The sequence below is a fragment of the Poecilia reticulata genome, linkage group LG9, assembly GCF_000633615.1.
Source record: "Poecilia reticulata strain Guanapo linkage group LG9, Guppy_female_1.0+MT, whole genome shotgun sequence".
Lineage (NCBI taxonomy): Eukaryota > Metazoa > Chordata > Actinopteri > Cyprinodontiformes > Poeciliidae > Poecilia > Poecilia reticulata.
In genome coordinates, this window is record NC_024339.1 from 21,519,018 (window position 1) to 21,535,683 (window position 16,666).

Below are 16,666 nucleotides of genomic sequence, written 5' to 3' on the forward strand. Positions count from 1 at the left end.
GCATGCAGCTTTAGGTCACTTGACTTTGACTTTTCTATGTAAATTTCTAAGGAGAAGACGTGTTTTTTTCTCCTTGTTTTTTAAAAAACACCCTCTCTGACTTGGTTTATTTTTACTCCAATGGCAGAACGTGACTGCCAACCATCGAGTGAACGACGGCGTGTTCCCTGAAGACAGCCAGCAGGTCATCACCGGTCGCTTCATGTATGGCCCTCTGGACATGGTGACTCTAGCTGGGGAGAAGGTAATCATGCATGCGTAGCAGCAGAGAACCGGCTATCTGCAACCTTTTAGTGTTCAAACATCATGTTTAAGTCTTGAATTTCTGCACAGGTCGACCTTCACATCATGACCCAGCCTCCGTCAGGAGAGTGGGTGTTCTTCAGCACGCAAGTGACTCAAAGCAGCGGCCGCGTGTCGTTTAACATCCCAGAGGAGAAGCGTCTGGGCATCGGAGTCTACCCTGTGAAAATGGTTGTCAGGTGACTTCATCTTCTCAGCCTTTAACATTAACGCCAAACTCACTCTGTGTCATGATTTGTTGAAATATTGGTGCCTTCTGTGCATCTTGTTGATGTGAAACTTTAGATATAATCCCGTCCTTTGGTTTAGTTTTCATTCTCTTCTGCCTCCCCCCCAACCCCAGAGGCGACCACACGTTTGCAGACAGCTACTTGACTGTTGTCCCACGTGGCACAGAGTTTGTGGTGTTCAGCATCGATGGGTCATTCGCTGCCAGCGTCTCAATCATGGGTAGCGATCCGAAGGTCAGGGCAGGAGCCGTGGACGTCGTCAGGTATCCAAGTCATCCCATAAAACTTTCTGTAGCTCCCAAGATATTGCCTAAATAAAAATTTTTTTAAAAATCACTTTGCTGCTTCGCCTCGTCACAGACACTGGCAGGATTTAGGTTATTTGATCATCTATGTGACGGGGCGTCCAGACATGCAGAAGCAGCGGGTGGTGGCCTGGCTTTCTCAGCACAACTTCCCACACGGCATCGTCTCCTTCTGCGACGGATTAGTCCACGACCCGCTTAGGCACAAGGCCAACTTCCTCAAAACACTGACAGAGGTAAGTGAGCGTACTTCGGGTTATCAACAGGTGCAGACAAAATGTGTTGAGGATCTTCAGACAATTTATTCATTTTTTTTTTAATTTACAAAGAAAATAATTTCTCTCCCGCCTGCGGGCTGATTTCAGTCTAATATGAAGATCTTCGCTGGATATGGATCGACCAAAGACATCTCTGTCTACACCTCCATCGGCATTCCTCCTTCTCAGGTCTACATCGTCGGCAGACCCTCCAAGAAGATGCAGAACCAGTGCCAGGTACCGTTCAGAGACATATTCAATATGGCGCCTCCTGCTACCAATTACGGCCGAAGCGATTAATTGGATTAATTGTGATTAATCAGTTGTTGAAATAAACGTCAACTAAATTAGAAATTGATTAACCGTTAACTACAGTATACAGACTCAAAAAGGAAAAAAAAGCCATTTGCTAAAAGAACAACACACTAAATGCAGTAATTAAGCCAAAATTGAACAAAGAATATATAAACATTTACATTTAAGGTGAAAACAAAACCTTTGTCTGCAAGTATGCTCTACCCAAATCTCCCCAAGTGGTGTAGTTTTATCCAATTTTTAAAAAAGATTTTTTTGGCTCTAGTGGCCTTTATTTGATAGTTAATTGAAAGGAAAGTGGGTAATGAGAGAAGAGAGAAGACATGCAGCAAAGGTCACCAAGGCCAGGAATCGAACCTGCGACAGCTGCGTCGAGGACTAAGGCCTCCATATGTGGGTTGTGCTTAACCCCTGCACCGCCACAGCACAGTTTTACCATCACCTGGTTCAATTTCTATAATAATTATAATAATATAAAAATAATAATTTCCTGTTACTCACCTTTTGCCATCCAGTCATTAATCAGTTAATCCACACTAAAAAAATACTTTATTATTGCATTTTAGACAATAAAATGTTTATTTTCTTATTTTAAAAAAGCTGTTGAATTATTTGTTTTTTGCATCTTTTTACTGTATTTATAACATTGCGTTAAAAAGTTGTGAAAGTTTAAATTAAAAATCTGCAGAATTTGTCAGTGAAAAAAAAAAGATCAGATTAATCGTCTGAAGAATTGATTACAAACATGTTGTTAGTAAATGAACTGGTAAGAACCTACAGTAAATTAATATTTCACGTCTTAAGCCAGATTTATTCAGTTGGCTTTCCTCTCCGCTCAAATGTTCCTCTCCTCAGTTCATCACAGAGGGGTACGCGGCCCACTTGTCCCAGCTGGAGTACAACCAACGCTCTCGGCCCGCCAAGTCCAGCAGCGCGCGCATGGTCCTGCGCAAGGGCAGCTTCGGCCTGGGTGCCAACAGCGACTTCTTGAGGAAAAGGAACCACCTGCTGCGCACCATCTCCTCCCAGCCGGCGCCCAGCTCCCCGACGGGCAGCTTCCACAACAGGCCCGAGCGCACGCAGAGCCAGTCGGACAGCGAGCGGCTGGAGCGGGAGAGGCTGGAGCGGACCCTCAGCCACAGCCCCGGGGCGTCGCAGCGCAGCATGAGCATCACGGCGAGCTGCTGGGGCCGCAGCGGCAGCACCAAGCTGGAGCCGTTCCCGTTCAACCCCAAATGAGAGAGTACAGGCGCTTGGGAGGACGAGCGCAGAGACAGGAAACGCTGCGGGTTTGAACCAAGTGGGCGAAACGCCACCGGGGGGCGGGAGGATCTGGTGCTACAGACCACTTATCAGCAATTAAATGATTTCAGTGGAGACTGTGGAAGTTTTGTTGTTATTGTTTTAAGCCAGGCGAGTCCTCCTGAAGCCACACATTACGCAAACATAAATTAATTTAAACGGTTTCTTCTGTTCAGTGAATATTTTTTGGCCATGAATATAAGCTCAGAACTCCTCCTACAGGTTGTTATACTTGACTGCACACAATGAAGCGCCTCCACGACATAAGGGAATTACTCTGATTCTGCACCGCGGCTGACAGATGTGGCCAAAGCAAAGCACAGACACGGCAACAGAGACTCACTTTCTGTGCTGCAGATTTTAAGCATCAGCCCTTTTGTTCTGCAAATCTGTGAAAGCAGAGCTGAGACTTGATTAACACTGGACCGAGCGCATTTATAAATAAGTCTTACTCATTTACCGAGAATTGACGAAAATGAATCCAAGCCAAACAGAAATTATTTAAGCAGACGCCTGAAACAGCCAAGACTAAAAGTTGTGCTCTCCAGTTTTCCTCGCACCACAACTCAAAAGAATCCCGCAGAGCGAACGCTGAACTGACCCTTTAAATATGATTAACGCCGGATTTCTACTGCACCTGATGTTTGACTCAACTTTAGGAAAAACCTCGACTGTACAGCAAAGGTGCCAAAATAAGCAGTGTAGAACAATATGCTGAATCTGAGCAGAGAGGATCACATAAAGGTCTTCTCTGTATAAAAACATGGAATAAATTGTGTAAGTATGTTGCTAAGCGCCCGAACGAGGCCTGTACATAGTTGTTACAACACAGTGCAGATCTGGTATCTGGTCCACTGAAGACCAGTTTAAAGTGTCTTCTTTACTATGAGGGTGACATGATTGATAATCAGTGCTATTTAATAATATAGCCATGTTAAAATTCATCAATTTTTGTGAACAAAATGGTGTTTTGAGGTTAAGTTTTTGCTATGTTATGTATTTTTATTTCTTCAAAATTGAGTTTCAGCAGCCAAAAAAAAACAAAAAACGCAGAAATCCTTGCCTGTATTGTATTTTTATCATTTCACCTTGCAGATCACCAGGGTTGTATCAGAACTGTTATCTTGTGTCATATATATGGGATGTTTGATATTAGCCATGTTTAGCCATTTTGGATTTCTGCTGTTTCCCCCCCCCCTCCCTGATTTTTACTGAGCTGTAAATGAAGCATTGAATGTGCTCTTAGATATCCCTCCCTGCATCGCCGACTCCCTCTCTGTTCTCTGGTGCACCTTTAGAGGAAGACAGAGCTCCAGATGTAAATCCTGTACGATACGTTGTGGAAACTAGGAAAGCGGAGCCGAGACCTGCTGTATGATGTTTGATATTTATTTCTAAAGTTTAGTAAATTTTCATGCCTTTTTTTTTTTTTTTGAAATATAATTACTTGTCCTTCTTGAGTTATCTCCACACTTATTGGCGCCTTTGGAAATGACGTGTAAGGAGGAAGCAAAACTTATAATAAACTTGTTTCTTGCAGAAGTTTAATTGGACACTGGAAAAATGAGAAAACTCCCAACCTGTGTTTTCAGTGCATCTCTTCGGTGTTTAGGCAGGGCTGGGGAAGATCTCATGTTAAGAAATGTTTATTTAAAAATAAAATGTCTGATTTTTTTTTCATGCCAAATTCAATTTCCAATTTTAAATCTTTTTTTCCTCACTTTTTCTTTTACAAATGACAGAAAGTATTTTTCAAAACTGGCTTTTATTTCAACCATCTGTTCTGTGAGTTGGCCTGAATTAAAAAGTCCCAATAATTAGAACCTGTAAAACGCACCAGTCAAACAAGATGGTATTTGGGTGGGCTGACATCATTCCAACTATCAAAACCTGAGGAGTGTTTTGGTGAAATTAAATTGTCAAAACCCAAAAAATTCTATTAATCAATAAAATCGATTTAATGCCCCTACAATTATTTGCACCTTTAACAATTCCTTGTGATAGTTCATTGTTCACTTTTGTAAGATGATCAGGGTTGTTGGAGATCTCACACTGAGGCCTAATTTTTTTTAGCTGCTTTACAGAATGGGGAAAAACAAGAGAGCATGCCATTTGTCAAAAAAAATCTGAATATTGCCCATATCTGTGCCAGGAAAAAAACCTCATTCAAACTCTTGGTATGGAGTGATCTTCTGAAAAGTTATGAGCGCTTCTGTTGGTAAAATACAACTTCCTTTTGCTTCACTTGCTGAGTACCAGTGAGTGTGCAACATAAATATTTCTCAACATAGGATTTACTTTCCCCAACGATGAATAAACGTGCTCAAATTAAAAGTTAGATTGGTGTGATAATATGAAAGCGTTACGCCTCTCTACCAGGGGCTGCAATAAGTGTGGGGCTCAGCGTAACAGGCATGTTCAGAGCTGAGTGCAGTGGACCAATGTTGACTCAAATGTAAGGGAAAGTGTGCAATACTGCCCTGCAGCACCACTGGATCAAACAGACATCACACAGTGCACTGACAATCGGTCACCACCTCCCCCCTGACCTCCACCCGGCACACATTTGACAGACGTCAACCTGCAGAAGGTTTCCCACAGCAGGTGAACACGCTGCCAGAAAATGCACATGTTGCACATTTTACAGTGTGGAGACTTCTCACAATAAAGTGACTCTGGCCTGATAAATGTGTCGAATGTTACAGTTGGATTCTTTCTCCGGACACATTTGGGTGGCTTTTGTTGTGATTTTTGTCGTTCAAGCACAGAGGCATCTATTTGCAGTCAGCACAGCAGAGCGCGGTGTAGTTTAATGAAACGTCTGTGATTTAAACCCAGGTTGATCTAGATTGAAATTATACTGAAAAGTAAAACGTTTGTCCAGCTAATCCTCATATTTGGATCTTTTTTTGTAACGTATAATCCAACACGGAGCTGACAAACATCCCTAGAGATGAACAGCACCGAGTAAGGTCAGCCATGTTACTTTCTTTGATGAAACGCCATTATGAAGTCAATGTAAGGAGGAAGTGCTGCAGAGATCAGGGATGTTTTTATACCTGTGGGCAGACCGACTACCTGAACCCTGGATTGTCCTTTTTTGTTGTTTTTTTTGTTTTTTTTGTTTTGTCGTTAGCTGATGGTTTTAGCTCCAGAAAGGAGGCTGTTCATGCTGAAGCTGATAGCATTAAGATGTTATTTTTCCAAAACATGAGGACGATAATTCAGGGTGTCCAGCTGTATGAGTGTCCTGTATTTCTTAGAAGTGCCCCTGGTTCAACACAGTTGATTTGAGATGAATGAAATAATGTTTGCTGGCTTCATAGACGGCTGCTCCAGGCACAGGATAAAATGCAGTTCCGTAGTTTACTCTGGTACTTGAGCCACTTTTTTCCCTCTGCCGCCATGGGCAGCTGATCATTAAAAATCATCTCTGGTTGAATCAGCGCGACATGTAAAACATGCAGGACACCGATCCTTAAAGATGAACTACTTAAAACTACCTAATGTGACATATTTATTCATGTTTAGGAAGTCTGTCTCTACCTTTGACCTGGCTCAGTCCAAAACTAGCTTTGTTTCACCAACGGTTAGACTGTATATATTTATTTATAGATAAACTGGCAAATGTAAGAATTGTACAGGTCACATATCTTGTAGGATTATATTTGATGCTATTCATTCCCTTGTGATTTTATGAAGAGTGTATAAAGAAAATATAAAGCACTGACAAATGGTGGCTTTCTTTTCTGTTTAAAATATCAGACAGAAATGTGTCAAGTGAAGCACGTTCGGTCCAGACTAATTTCTTGTTCTGACTTGTGACTTTTGCAAACTAACTAGCTTTATCTCTCTGGTTGAATTGGAGCAACATGTAACGAGGAAAAAGTCTGGAACTGTTGGCAATGAAGGAGCAATGCTTTTTGACCAGCGGTTATTATATTCCTTCAAGATTTAATTTTATTTATTATTTTATCCATGCTGGGCTGTTTTTACTCATTTTCATCCACCCCAGGTATTTTTCTGGACCATATGAAATATTTCTTCTTTAGGGAGTTTCAATAAATAAAGGTCACATCCTTAGAGCCCGATAGATGCATCTTCCTTCAGCCCTTCTTTTTTCCGAATGGTACGATTATTTTGAGGCAGTCCAGAGGCAGGGAAGCAGGCCCTCAGCATGACGATACCTCCACCATGTTCAACTCTTAGCACAATTTTAAAATGTTATTGCAGAAGGTGTCCATCTTGTCAGGCTAATGGCTGCATGTTCACAATCCACTAAATCCAGGTTGATGTTAAACTGGGCTCCCTTTAAAGAGTCACACTGGTGTCCCCAGTATCTTCCAGCCAGTAATAACGTTATGGATAAGGTGGGTTAACAATAATCTTTGGGATGGCCCTGACCTCAACCCAGGCAAAAGTTTGTTTATTGATATAAACCCAATAAAACCATAAAATAATTATTAAATTTAAGATGCTCTGTAAAAAGCATCTTTCACGCTTTTTTACAGAGCCTGCCAGTGTGCTCTGCTTTAAAGTTGCCAGTCGTTTTTTTTTTTTTTAAAAAGATTGCAGAGTTAATTTTATTTATTTATTTTTTTGCCTAAAAGAGTGATGCCTGGAAAAAAAATCTAACTTTATTTTCCAAAGTAAATCCTGCCCAGGCCAGAGTTTAGTGGCCTTAAAAAAAGACATTTTGATAAAGGTTGAGTGATTAGCCTGAAATATGCCCAAGGCAGAAAACTTGAATACATAAGACTCAGAACACTTCAAAAATATAAGTATCAGGATCCTTTAACAAAACAAAACAAAAACAATTAGAAAAATTGAGAGAATGGTCCAAATCAAAAAAACAAACAAACAAATATGTATGTAAAATGGATGTACAGTAACAAACGTACATGGAATATTTGAATGCGATTTATTGTGCTTCATATTAGTTATAACTTATACAATTATGCTTTTGGGTTTCTATAAAATAAAGAAACCTGCTTCTGCAACCTAAGCATAGGTTGCAAAATGGATGTACAGTAACAAACGTACATGGAATATTTGAATGTGATTTATTGTTTTTCATATTAGTTATAACTTATAAAATTATGCTTTTGGGGTTCTATAAAATAAACCTGCTTCTGCAACCTAAGCATAAACCTAAACAGTAAAAATCTCTACCACATATTCAAAAGAATCAGAATGACTCAGAAACAAGCAGGAAGTAAACGGTCTGTGTTTTCTTCTCGAGGTTCTTCTTCTACCTGTTCATTCCCAGTTTTCTCTGGAAGGCATTCCCGTCTCCCTTTGTAGCTTGCTAAGAGACAAAGCAGAGATGTTCGTCATCCAGCTAACAGCGGGTACGTGACCTTCACCTAAAACTGATGACGTTCCGTTTACCTTGTTGATGTCTTTGTGTTTCTCTCGGGTCACAATCTCCTCAATGATCTCTCCTTCTCCTCTCACCAACCTAGACGGATGACGATCAAACATCTGAAAATCGGGAAAGTTTTATTCTACGATTGTTGAATGAGAGTCAGTCCTTTGTCAGACCTGGTTCTTCCTGTTTCTGGGTCCACCACCCTGCGGATCACGCTTTGCCTGGCCTCGTACTCCTCCTTGGTGAGAGGCCTCTTAGTGGCGAGCCGGGCCTTCTGCTCGTCGGTCATGACTGAGGAACGCAACGCACCAAGAAACGTTTAAACGGATCAAAAACTCAGCTCCATGGAGCTCAGGTTCGAGAAAAGTGTGGAGCCAGGCAAAAAAAAAAAAAAAAAAAAAAAAAAAGAAACAGCGAATAGATTGAGAACACCTTCTTAAATTATTTGCTCAGAAATGTTCATACTGATCTCCCCAAATACGTGCTTTAGACTTGTGGAACATGGTACATATATATCTCTACCCTCCATAGTGTGAGGACTCACCTGGCCCCAGCTCCACCTCCTCCTCCTCTTCCTCTTCATTCTGCATCGCCTCCAGGTAGGATGGAGGTTTCTCTGGAGGTCTCTGCATCGCCTCCATCTCCTTTTTCAGCTTCTTCTCCTTCTTCTTCAGCTTCTTTTTCTCCTTTTTCCTCTGTTTCTTCAGCTTGGCCTTCTGCTTCTTCAGTTTCTTCTTCTTGGCTTTGCTCTTCTTCCTCTTGCTCCTCTCGTCACTTGAGGAGGATGAAGAGGAAGAAGAAGAGGAGGATGAAGCGGATGATGAAGATGAGGATCGAGTCCTCCGCCTCTTTCGTTGCTCTTTCCCATCTGAGGAGAAACATATGTTCAGGATGCTTCATAAGCCTCTCTGGTGGGTTTTTAATGAACAAAGCAGTCCCAACCTGAAATCTTCTTCTTGGAAGAAATTTTCTTAGCCGACCTGCTCCTGCTGGAAGAGGAGGAGGAGGAAGACGACGACGAAGAAGACAGTCTGCGTTTCTTTTTCTCTGTTTTTTTCTCCTTAGTAACTCGTTCAGATGATCTGCTGCGATTCATTTCGGAAACACAAGTTGTTTACACAGGCTGAGTTACAGGAAACGTTGTCCGGAAGTTTGTTCGTCTATAATTTCAGCGTCATGACAAGAACCGTTCCTAGTTCCTACTTAAATTTCCAAAAACCTTCAACAAAGCTCAAAAAATTCAATTAAATTAAGAATTCTTGATAATATATATAATTGTTAAAAAGTATTTTTGCAGCGTAATACAAGAAAGTACTTACGGTGTAACCCTAATGGGGTTTTTTTCCGCATGTAATCTTGCGCAACTATTTAAATTATCAAGCATGGAGGCGCTAATAGTCTAAAATTACGTTTATTTTAGTGTGACAATACGCTTAAAATAATTACCTAAGAAAGCATATTTAATTATTAAAGACATAATTCTTAAGAGAATTTTGTGGTATAATGTATTCCTGAAAATAAGTTGTTGTATACGTATTTGTGCCAGTCATGCCTTTTCATTTAATTTATTACCACTGCTTGTATTTTTATTTGGGGCTGGTGCAGCTGTTAGCACTGCAGAAGAACGTTTGTGTCATCTGATCTTCCCATTTGCTGTGGTAAATGAGACTTCTTGGAGCTTTCTTCTCACCACTTTTACATAAAGGCCGGGTTTGTGTGATACTAGACTAACTGTTGTCCTGTCAACAGATTCTCCCACCTGAGTCAGGGATCTTTGCAGATCCTCCAGATACCATGTGCCTTTTGGCCACTTCTCTGATCCATGTTAGCAATGTGTTGCCATTTATTTTTCCAAAGGATAAAAAAAAAAATTGTACTGAGATTTCCTAAGCTTGTGTTAACTTTTCACCACTTTAAACTTCTGTGCAACTTTGTCTATGATCTGTGCCGATATTTTCATGCAAAAGTTGCACATTTATTTTCAACATTTTGTGCTGGTCGATCATTTCAAACCCAGTCAATTTCATCTTCAAACATTAAACATTTTTTGTTAAAAGTTCAAATGGCGTGAATACTTCACTCATTTCCAGATGCATAGTTTGATATTCTGTCTCAGATGAGTCCAGCATTTCAGGTCCCATTTACTATTTAATAAAATCACCCCAGTCTTAAATATTTTTCAACAAAAAGAAGCGATGTGAGAAGAAAAATGCAACATTTATTCCATAGTTTTTTTTGCAAGGCAATAGTGAATCTTTAAAGCTTGTCTTTTAATAAACAATCTTGTTCCTGATAGCCCTTGACACACTTATGTGAGGCTAAACTAAAACTCTGCTTCACTGCTCACCTGCTTAAGAGTCATACACTGCCACGAGTCTGCATTCATGTGTAAAATATTGTCTCTGTAGCAATAAATAGAAACATCTCTTCAAAACCATCAAAGACGCACAATTAAAAATGATAAATACTGTTACAAAGCACACGCGGCTGCATGAGTTAGTGTAACAGGCTGCAAATGGTTGGACTTGACACGTAGAAAGAAAAGCCTCCGAGCAATCATCTTTCCAGTCTGTGCAACGTGGAGCTCACTGCGCCGCTCCAAGTAAGAAATCAAGAGGGTGGTGCTGGGAGGAATGTGTCCATGTTGCTCAGGTTTACTGTGTGGCTCCATTAGGATGCGGCAGCCACACGGATCCTTTCTGGGGGAAACTGCAGGACACTTTTAGCAGCTTTGACAGTGTTCTTCATGAGCATGGCCACGGTCATGGGTCCGACACCTCCGGGTACCGGGGTGATGAACCCAGCCTTCTTCTTCACAGCTGAAAGTGGGCAAAAAATAAAATAAATCATAAAGACACAGGAGAAGTGAGCTCATGCAGAAATCCAATCAAAATTAATCTCTCATACCTTCAAAATCCACATCTCCAACCAGCCTGCTCTTTCCAGTGACAGGGTCCTGCACTCTGTTTATTCCAACGTCGATCACAGCGGCTCCCTCTTTGATCATGTCCGCTGTGATCAGGTTGGGAATTCCTAAAAACCGCGTCGAGAGCCATTAGACGAGACGTGCAAGTCGAGATGACTGGAAGATTTAGGATGAAAGCAAACAGAGACAAACCTGCAGCAGCCACAACAATGTCGGCTATTTTAGTGTGCTGGCAGAGCTGGTCCTTTGGAGTGTAACGGTGAGAAATAGTGACTGTGGCATCACCTGCAGCATTTCAGAAGACAGACTGGGTGTTAAAATCTGTGCATCACACAGAGCCTAAAGTTTGATGATGATAACGCTGAAAAACATTGATCACACTTTGTTCACTGCTTGCTTATCACATGAAATCCCATTCAAGTACATTTGAATCCCTCGTTCCAACATGACCGAATGTGGAAAAAATTAAGGGTGTGAAGACTTTTACAAGTCATAAATTGTAAACATTTAGAAATCCAGACATAGATGATGTACAACTGACCTCCAGGCCTCTCATGTTGGCCGTCTGTGTGCAGTAACATGGCAATGGGCATGCCCACATTCTTGGAGCGTCCGGCAACTACAACATTTTTCCCAAAGGTAGGAATACCTGGAAGCCGCAAATACAGATCGTTACATTTTATTTCATTTCTTAAAAAACACAATTATTATTGTAGCATGTACAGCTAGGGGTCAGTCATGTCTACCTGTGCGTTTGATAATTTCCCAGACTCCCCAGGGAGTGGCTGGGAGCATGGTGGACTGATCCAGGCACATTCGGCCAACGTTGACTACGTGGAAGCCGTCCACATCCTTGTTAGGAGCCACTGCGTTGCAGATCGTGCGCTCGTCAATGTGCTCTGAGAGAAAACGGCAAGTTAGAGTTTGGACAAATACAAGACACTTATGGGGGTCAAAACATCTCCATGTTGGCTAACAGGAAAGCAGATAATCTGACTCAGGAGGCTCCTTATAGCTACATGTCTGATCTGTTCTTAGCAAACCTGGCAGAGGCAGCTGGACCAGCAGGCCGTCCACACCAGGGTCTGTGTTGAGTTTATAGATTAGGTCCAGTAACTCCTCCTCGCTGATCTCTGAGTGTTTGAGAATTGTCTCACTTGAGATTCCTGTGGGAGTAAAAGGCGAGAAGACAGAGCAGCATGTGAGCTAAAACTGAGTATTTAAAATTTTATTTTTAATAATATTCCGATTAGGTCCACTTGTTCTGAAACAAGGAATCATGCTGCAGCCCTTGGTGGCATTTTATTCCCCATATCAGATTCAGATAAACTTCAGGACAGTTTGGTTTCACCCACTCCCATTATAGCAGTCAACTTATAATTTTTCCTTGAATATATGCACACATATATGGTTTTCAACCCGCTAAAGAAACATTAGCTTTGGAGCGTTTCATGATCATCTCTAGTTATGGTGTTCTCCTCCAGCTTTTCTATCACAGTTCCAATTGTATTACACTTTTTTATTTATTGCTCAGGCTGCATATATTATCAGGCAAAATCTAGACATTTCTTGATTTATAAAGATTAATAAACATCTGTGCTACATGAATACAATGTTCTTCTGTCCTTCCCGTTTTGAGAAAAAACTGGGCATCTGTATTACATCACTTGTACGTCCCAGGTAATCAGCAAGTGACAAACTATTAAACAATAGTTCCTCAAATGATGAATAATATAAATTTTATTTACATTCGTTTATTTAAATTATTAACAGAGCAACAAATTGTGGCCGTAAGGCTAAAAAAAAATAAACTCATGGTGACTGAAGAGGTTTTATGCCAGGAGTCAAAGTTGAAATTGTGTCAACTGTTTTTACACTTTGAGATGGTTCTCCGTGCTTACCGACGTCGGCTGCAGCCCGAGTCTTGTTGAGAACGTAGGAGTGACTGGCTGGGTTGTCTCCGACCAGAATGACACTCAGGTGGGGTCTCCTGTTGCCAGCTAAGACCCACTGATCCACATCAGCCTGGGTTTCTTCCCGGATCTGACGAGCCAGCTTCCTCCCTGAGATGACCACAGCCTCTGCCCTAACAGTGGGAAATGCAGTGAAGCGTTACACAGGGGGGAAAAAAAAAAAAAAAAAAAAAAAAGAGGGAGAAATTTATTTCATTTATTTTCCATTAGTAATGAAGTCAAGGAAAATAAGCTGGGAGCGTCACTTCATCTCAACTGTTGATCTGTTCAGTGCCAGTTTAAACCTTACTTCCTGGAAGTGCAAGTGGTCTTGATTTACCAGGACATTTAACACCCGAGCGCCGCTCAGCCATGCAGCTTGGGGATGCATCAGCTCCAGCTTCCAAATTTACCAGCTACAACTCTCCAACTGACTAAAGTTATCAACATACGGCGTTTATAGGTCTATGCACTGCTGCCCCACTACTTTGTCCCAATTCTGCAAGGTTCAGCTACGTTGCATAACAACAAACATAACCAAACAGCTAATAACTAGAGAGTAATGAGCCATCATCAGTGATGTAACCACCTCTGTTGCTCTGCCAAAACCAATTAAATCTGGGAAAAAAGTATTACAACCAGGAGCAAATGAGTAGAGACTGCAGGGCAGCAAGACGACAGATTTAAAACTTTTTACTCTCCTTTCAGATGCATTCAAAAACTATCCTGAGACAGACTTGGGGAAACATTTATCCACCAGCTACACTTTTAGAGTTTGTTCAAGATTTGTTCAAGTCCTAGCCAGTTTTGAGTAGGGCTGCACATTATTAGAGAAAAATACTGCAGTGACAATATTTATTATTAACCCACAATTTTCTCCCTCTGGTTGTTTTCCAGTTATTGGTCTCTTTTTGAGCTTTCTGATTTTGGTATGCATGTAGGGTTTAGGTCAGATGTGAGGCAGTGAAAGTCTATCCAGTTGGTCAAATATATTATTGGAAAGGATCATCTTTATGTAGGACACCTGAAATATTACACCCAAACAAACATTGCTTCCATGCAGTTCTTCCTGCACACACTGATGTTGTAGAGACGGTCGTGATTCAAATATACTGTGCACCTTGACTCTCGTCTTATCTTGCATATCAACAGGATTGCTTTGATGCAAGGCTGACAAATTTGGAAACGTTTGGATGTTAAGGAGCAACGGGTGCCCAACACACCATTGGTTTGACATTATCCATCTTGTGATCGTTCAGATCATGTGCAGGACCCACAAGATTTGGTTTCTTAAAATGGGCTCAGGCTGCACACAGCACGCTCCCACTAAATTCCTTCACGGGATGTGAATTTACCATCTGTGTGATGAAACTGATGACAGACAGCATGACCCGTTTTAGCCTGCAAGACTGAATATTGTCACGCTAAAGCAAGAAAAAGGTCCCACAGCTTACTAAGGAAATCATTTATTTTGGTTAAAACAGAAAAATACATACTCATCCATTCATAATTTTTTTTATATGCATCCACAAATTTTTTTTTAATTAGTTGTGAACAAAAAATATACATAGTTACTATTCAGGTTTACTGTGTTATGGCTTAAGGGTGTGTTCTGGTTGTAATTGGGATTCTCCTGGAGGAACCGGCCCAAGTGGCTCGACAGAGGGAAGTCTGGGTCTCTGCCGAGGCGACTGCTTCAACAAACCAACCCAGATTAAGCAGAAAATAACGGATGGATTACTGTGAGCAAAACTATTCCAGTTCAAACTTAAAATTGTGAAATTAAAATAAAGTTTTGGCTTCGAACATTGATGTTATTCTCAGAGCTAAGCTACCGTTTCTCACATAAACTGAACGCAATATAACTGATCTGAAATTGACCAATAAAACTTTAGGATAAACTGCAGTGCAGATACATTTCTCATGCACATGTGATATTACTTACTGAAAAATTTACATATATGGTTGTTCCTTCTGTTAACTTTAAGTATTATGGGGAACAGTCATGTTTACAAGTCTTTATGAATTTCTAAAATATATATAAAATAAATGTACCTACTTAAAAAATGATTAAAGATAATACATTCTTTATTATTGGGATTTATTATTAAACATATTTATTGAACTTTAATACTCGAACATCTGAATGGATATTCCTTGCATGCAACCCAACACCTCGGTGCCCAGCTGAAACTTGTCTCCTTCAGACCCCCAATCTGCAAACGCTCTTCCAGATTTCATCAGCCAAACCAACTGCAATGTTACCGGCATACCGCTAGGGGGCAGTATGCCGGTATGGGAAGAACCAATACAACTGAGGACATTTAGTACAGCGAAACCCAGAAAACCGCTTTGTAAAAATCAACATGCTCATCCTCAGTGTACGCTAAATATAGCAGAGAGGCGATGTGCTGAGGAGAGCTTAGGACGCACATCGAGCCCGGCTTTTAAATGGGATCGACCGCAGAGCTTCGTGTGCCCTGAATGAATGTGTTACTAGTTTCCCTCGGTTTTTCCCGGCGGAAATATCGGCTCACCTGGAGGCGGACGTGTGCAGGCTACAGACCTGATGCTGTACGTGCTGGCACAGTTTCCTGAGACTCCTGATGGTTGCCATTTCTGATCTTCTGAGGAGGAAAGAGACACACCACCACCGGCTGGTTATGAAACACTCACTGAGAGCTCCTCCCCCCCCCACGAAGCCTGATAGAAGACAGTCTGGTAGGGAGGAAGAGGAGCAGCGAGGCTTTAAAGCCCTGCCCCCTCCCCTCACGGTATCTGCGTCACCGCTATCTCCCACTCCCACAACCCCACGATAGGTTTCCCACAAGGCTATCTGCCTCCTCAGCCGTTTAAAGCTTGGGCTTTTACACCCTCTCTGCTCTGTACTTTCTTTCTCACATTGTGTCACAACCACAAATGTTAATTTATTACGATTTTATGTGACTGACCATTTTTAAAAATAAAGAAATGAATAAATAAATTCTGCATTGGAGAACACATTAATTATAATTGTAGCATGAGGCTTTACTGGTGGTTTTATTAGATTTAATACCTTTAGAAATAAAGCATTAATTGATATATCTTAATTGATATGCGGATTATGTTTAGCATTAAAATCCACATATTACCACCGTTAGAGCTGAAACACATACAAGATGTGTGTTATTATAATCATTTTACATTTCCGTTGCTATTTTAAGTTTAAGCCAAATAAATATATTAACGGACAAAGTACACATTAATAGTAAATAATTTTGACCATTCGGATCGGAGGGGTGCCACTATGAAACAATAAGCTTATCCTGTAAAAGTAAAAAGCAAACTGCCGTAATTACGCGAAGCTTCGTCTAACAAACTGCTTTAACTGCCGTACTTTTAGGATAACAAGTTAACTGCTACACCACAGCACTAAACAGGAAGTGAAAGCTCTAAAATAAAAACATACAGCTCAAACCGGAAGTCAAGGACTTCACCACATAAACATCAAAATGAATGTTCTAAAATTAATTAGTACACATTAATAAATTGATTGTAATATATTTTCGGTTTTTAAGCCTTTATTTGTGATTTTAAAAACCACAGCAAATTACAATAAGAGCAATAATTTGCAACACAGAGGAACATGCAATGATGAACTTTTCCAGGAAAAAGGTACATGGAGACATGCATTTTCAATTAAGATAAACACAGAAAAAATAAGAA

The 16,666-nt window shown here is 40.8% G+C and overlaps 3 protein-coding genes across 7 annotated transcripts in view; 1 reads left to right on the plus strand and 2 right to left on the minus strand.

Moving 5' to 3' along the window:
* Positions 1–4,265, plus strand: part of LOC103470268 (membrane-associated phosphatidylinositol transfer protein 2-like) — a 61,994-nt gene extending 57,729 nt beyond the window's left edge. For all 5 annotated transcript variants that reach the window (XM_017306728.1, XM_008418581.2, XM_008418583.2 and 2 more), the window contains 6 exons: positions 128–244; positions 334–482; positions 647–796; positions 894–1,074; positions 1,204–1,332; positions 2,266–4,265. In XM_017306728.1, coding sequence (XP_017162217.1) covers positions 128–244; positions 334–482; positions 647–796; positions 894–1,074; positions 1,204–1,332; positions 2,266–2,649 — 1,110 coding nt within the window. In that variant the 3' untranslated portion in view covers positions 2,650–4,265. The remainder of the gene's footprint in view (positions 1–127; positions 245–333; positions 483–646; positions 797–893; positions 1,075–1,203; positions 1,333–2,265) is intronic.
* A 3,351-nt stretch (positions 4,266–7,616) lies between these two features.
* Positions 7,617–9,242, minus strand: arl6ip4 (ADP-ribosylation factor-like 6 interacting protein 4). Its single transcript, XM_008418587.2, has 5 exons — positions 9,026–9,242; positions 8,628–8,951; positions 8,257–8,374; positions 8,104–8,173; positions 7,617–8,020 (listed from the first exon to the last, which is right to left on the minus strand). Exons 1-5 carry the CDS (start codon positions 9,177–9,179, stop codon positions 7,964–7,966), a joined length of 723 nt encoding a protein of 240 aa, XP_008416809.1. The 5' UTR covers positions 9,180–9,242; the 3' UTR covers positions 7,617–7,963.
* Positions 9,243–10,281: 1,039 nt separating this feature from the next.
* mthfd2 (methylenetetrahydrofolate dehydrogenase (NADP+ dependent) 2, methenyltetrahydrofolate cyclohydrolase) lies at positions 10,282–15,692 on the minus strand. The gene is made up of 8 exons (XM_008418588.2): positions 15,499–15,692; positions 12,911–13,095; positions 12,053–12,175; positions 11,756–11,908; positions 11,551–11,658; positions 11,202–11,294; positions 10,991–11,116; positions 10,282–10,902 (listed from the first exon to the last, which is right to left on the minus strand). Exons 1-8 carry the CDS (start codon positions 15,576–15,578, stop codon positions 10,754–10,756), a joined length of 1,017 nt encoding a protein of 338 aa, XP_008416810.1. The 5' UTR covers positions 15,579–15,692; the 3' UTR covers positions 10,282–10,753.
* Between the last annotated feature and the right edge of the window lie 974 nt (positions 15,693–16,666).

Bases quoted from the DNA above. Each gene is read 5' to 3' on its own strand.
- arl6ip4 (XM_008418587.2), bottom strand. From the start codon at position 9,179: ATGAATCGCAGCAGATCATCTGAACGAGTTACTAAGGAGAAAAAAACA. The intron at 8,375-8,627 runs GTGAGTCCTCAC...TGCGTTCCTCAG, and splicing joins GGAGGTGGAGCTGGGGCCAG to TCATGACCGACGAGCAGAAG. The intron at 8,174-8,256 runs GTCTGACAAAGG...TCATCCGTCTAG, and splicing joins CCAGAAACAGGAAGAACCAG to GTTGGTGAGAGGAGAAGGAG.
- mthfd2 (XM_008418588.2), bottom strand. From the start codon at position 15,578: ATGGCAACCATCAGGAGTCTCAGGAAACTGTGCCAGCACGTACAGCAT. The intron at 13,096-15,498 runs GTGAGCCGATAT...TCCCACTGTTAG, and splicing joins CTGCACACGTCCGCCTCCAG to GGCAGAGGCTGTGGTCATCT. The intron at 11,659-11,755 runs GTAGACATGACT...TGCGGCTTCCAG, and splicing joins GGAAATTATCAAACGCACAG to GTATTCCTACCTTTGGGAAA.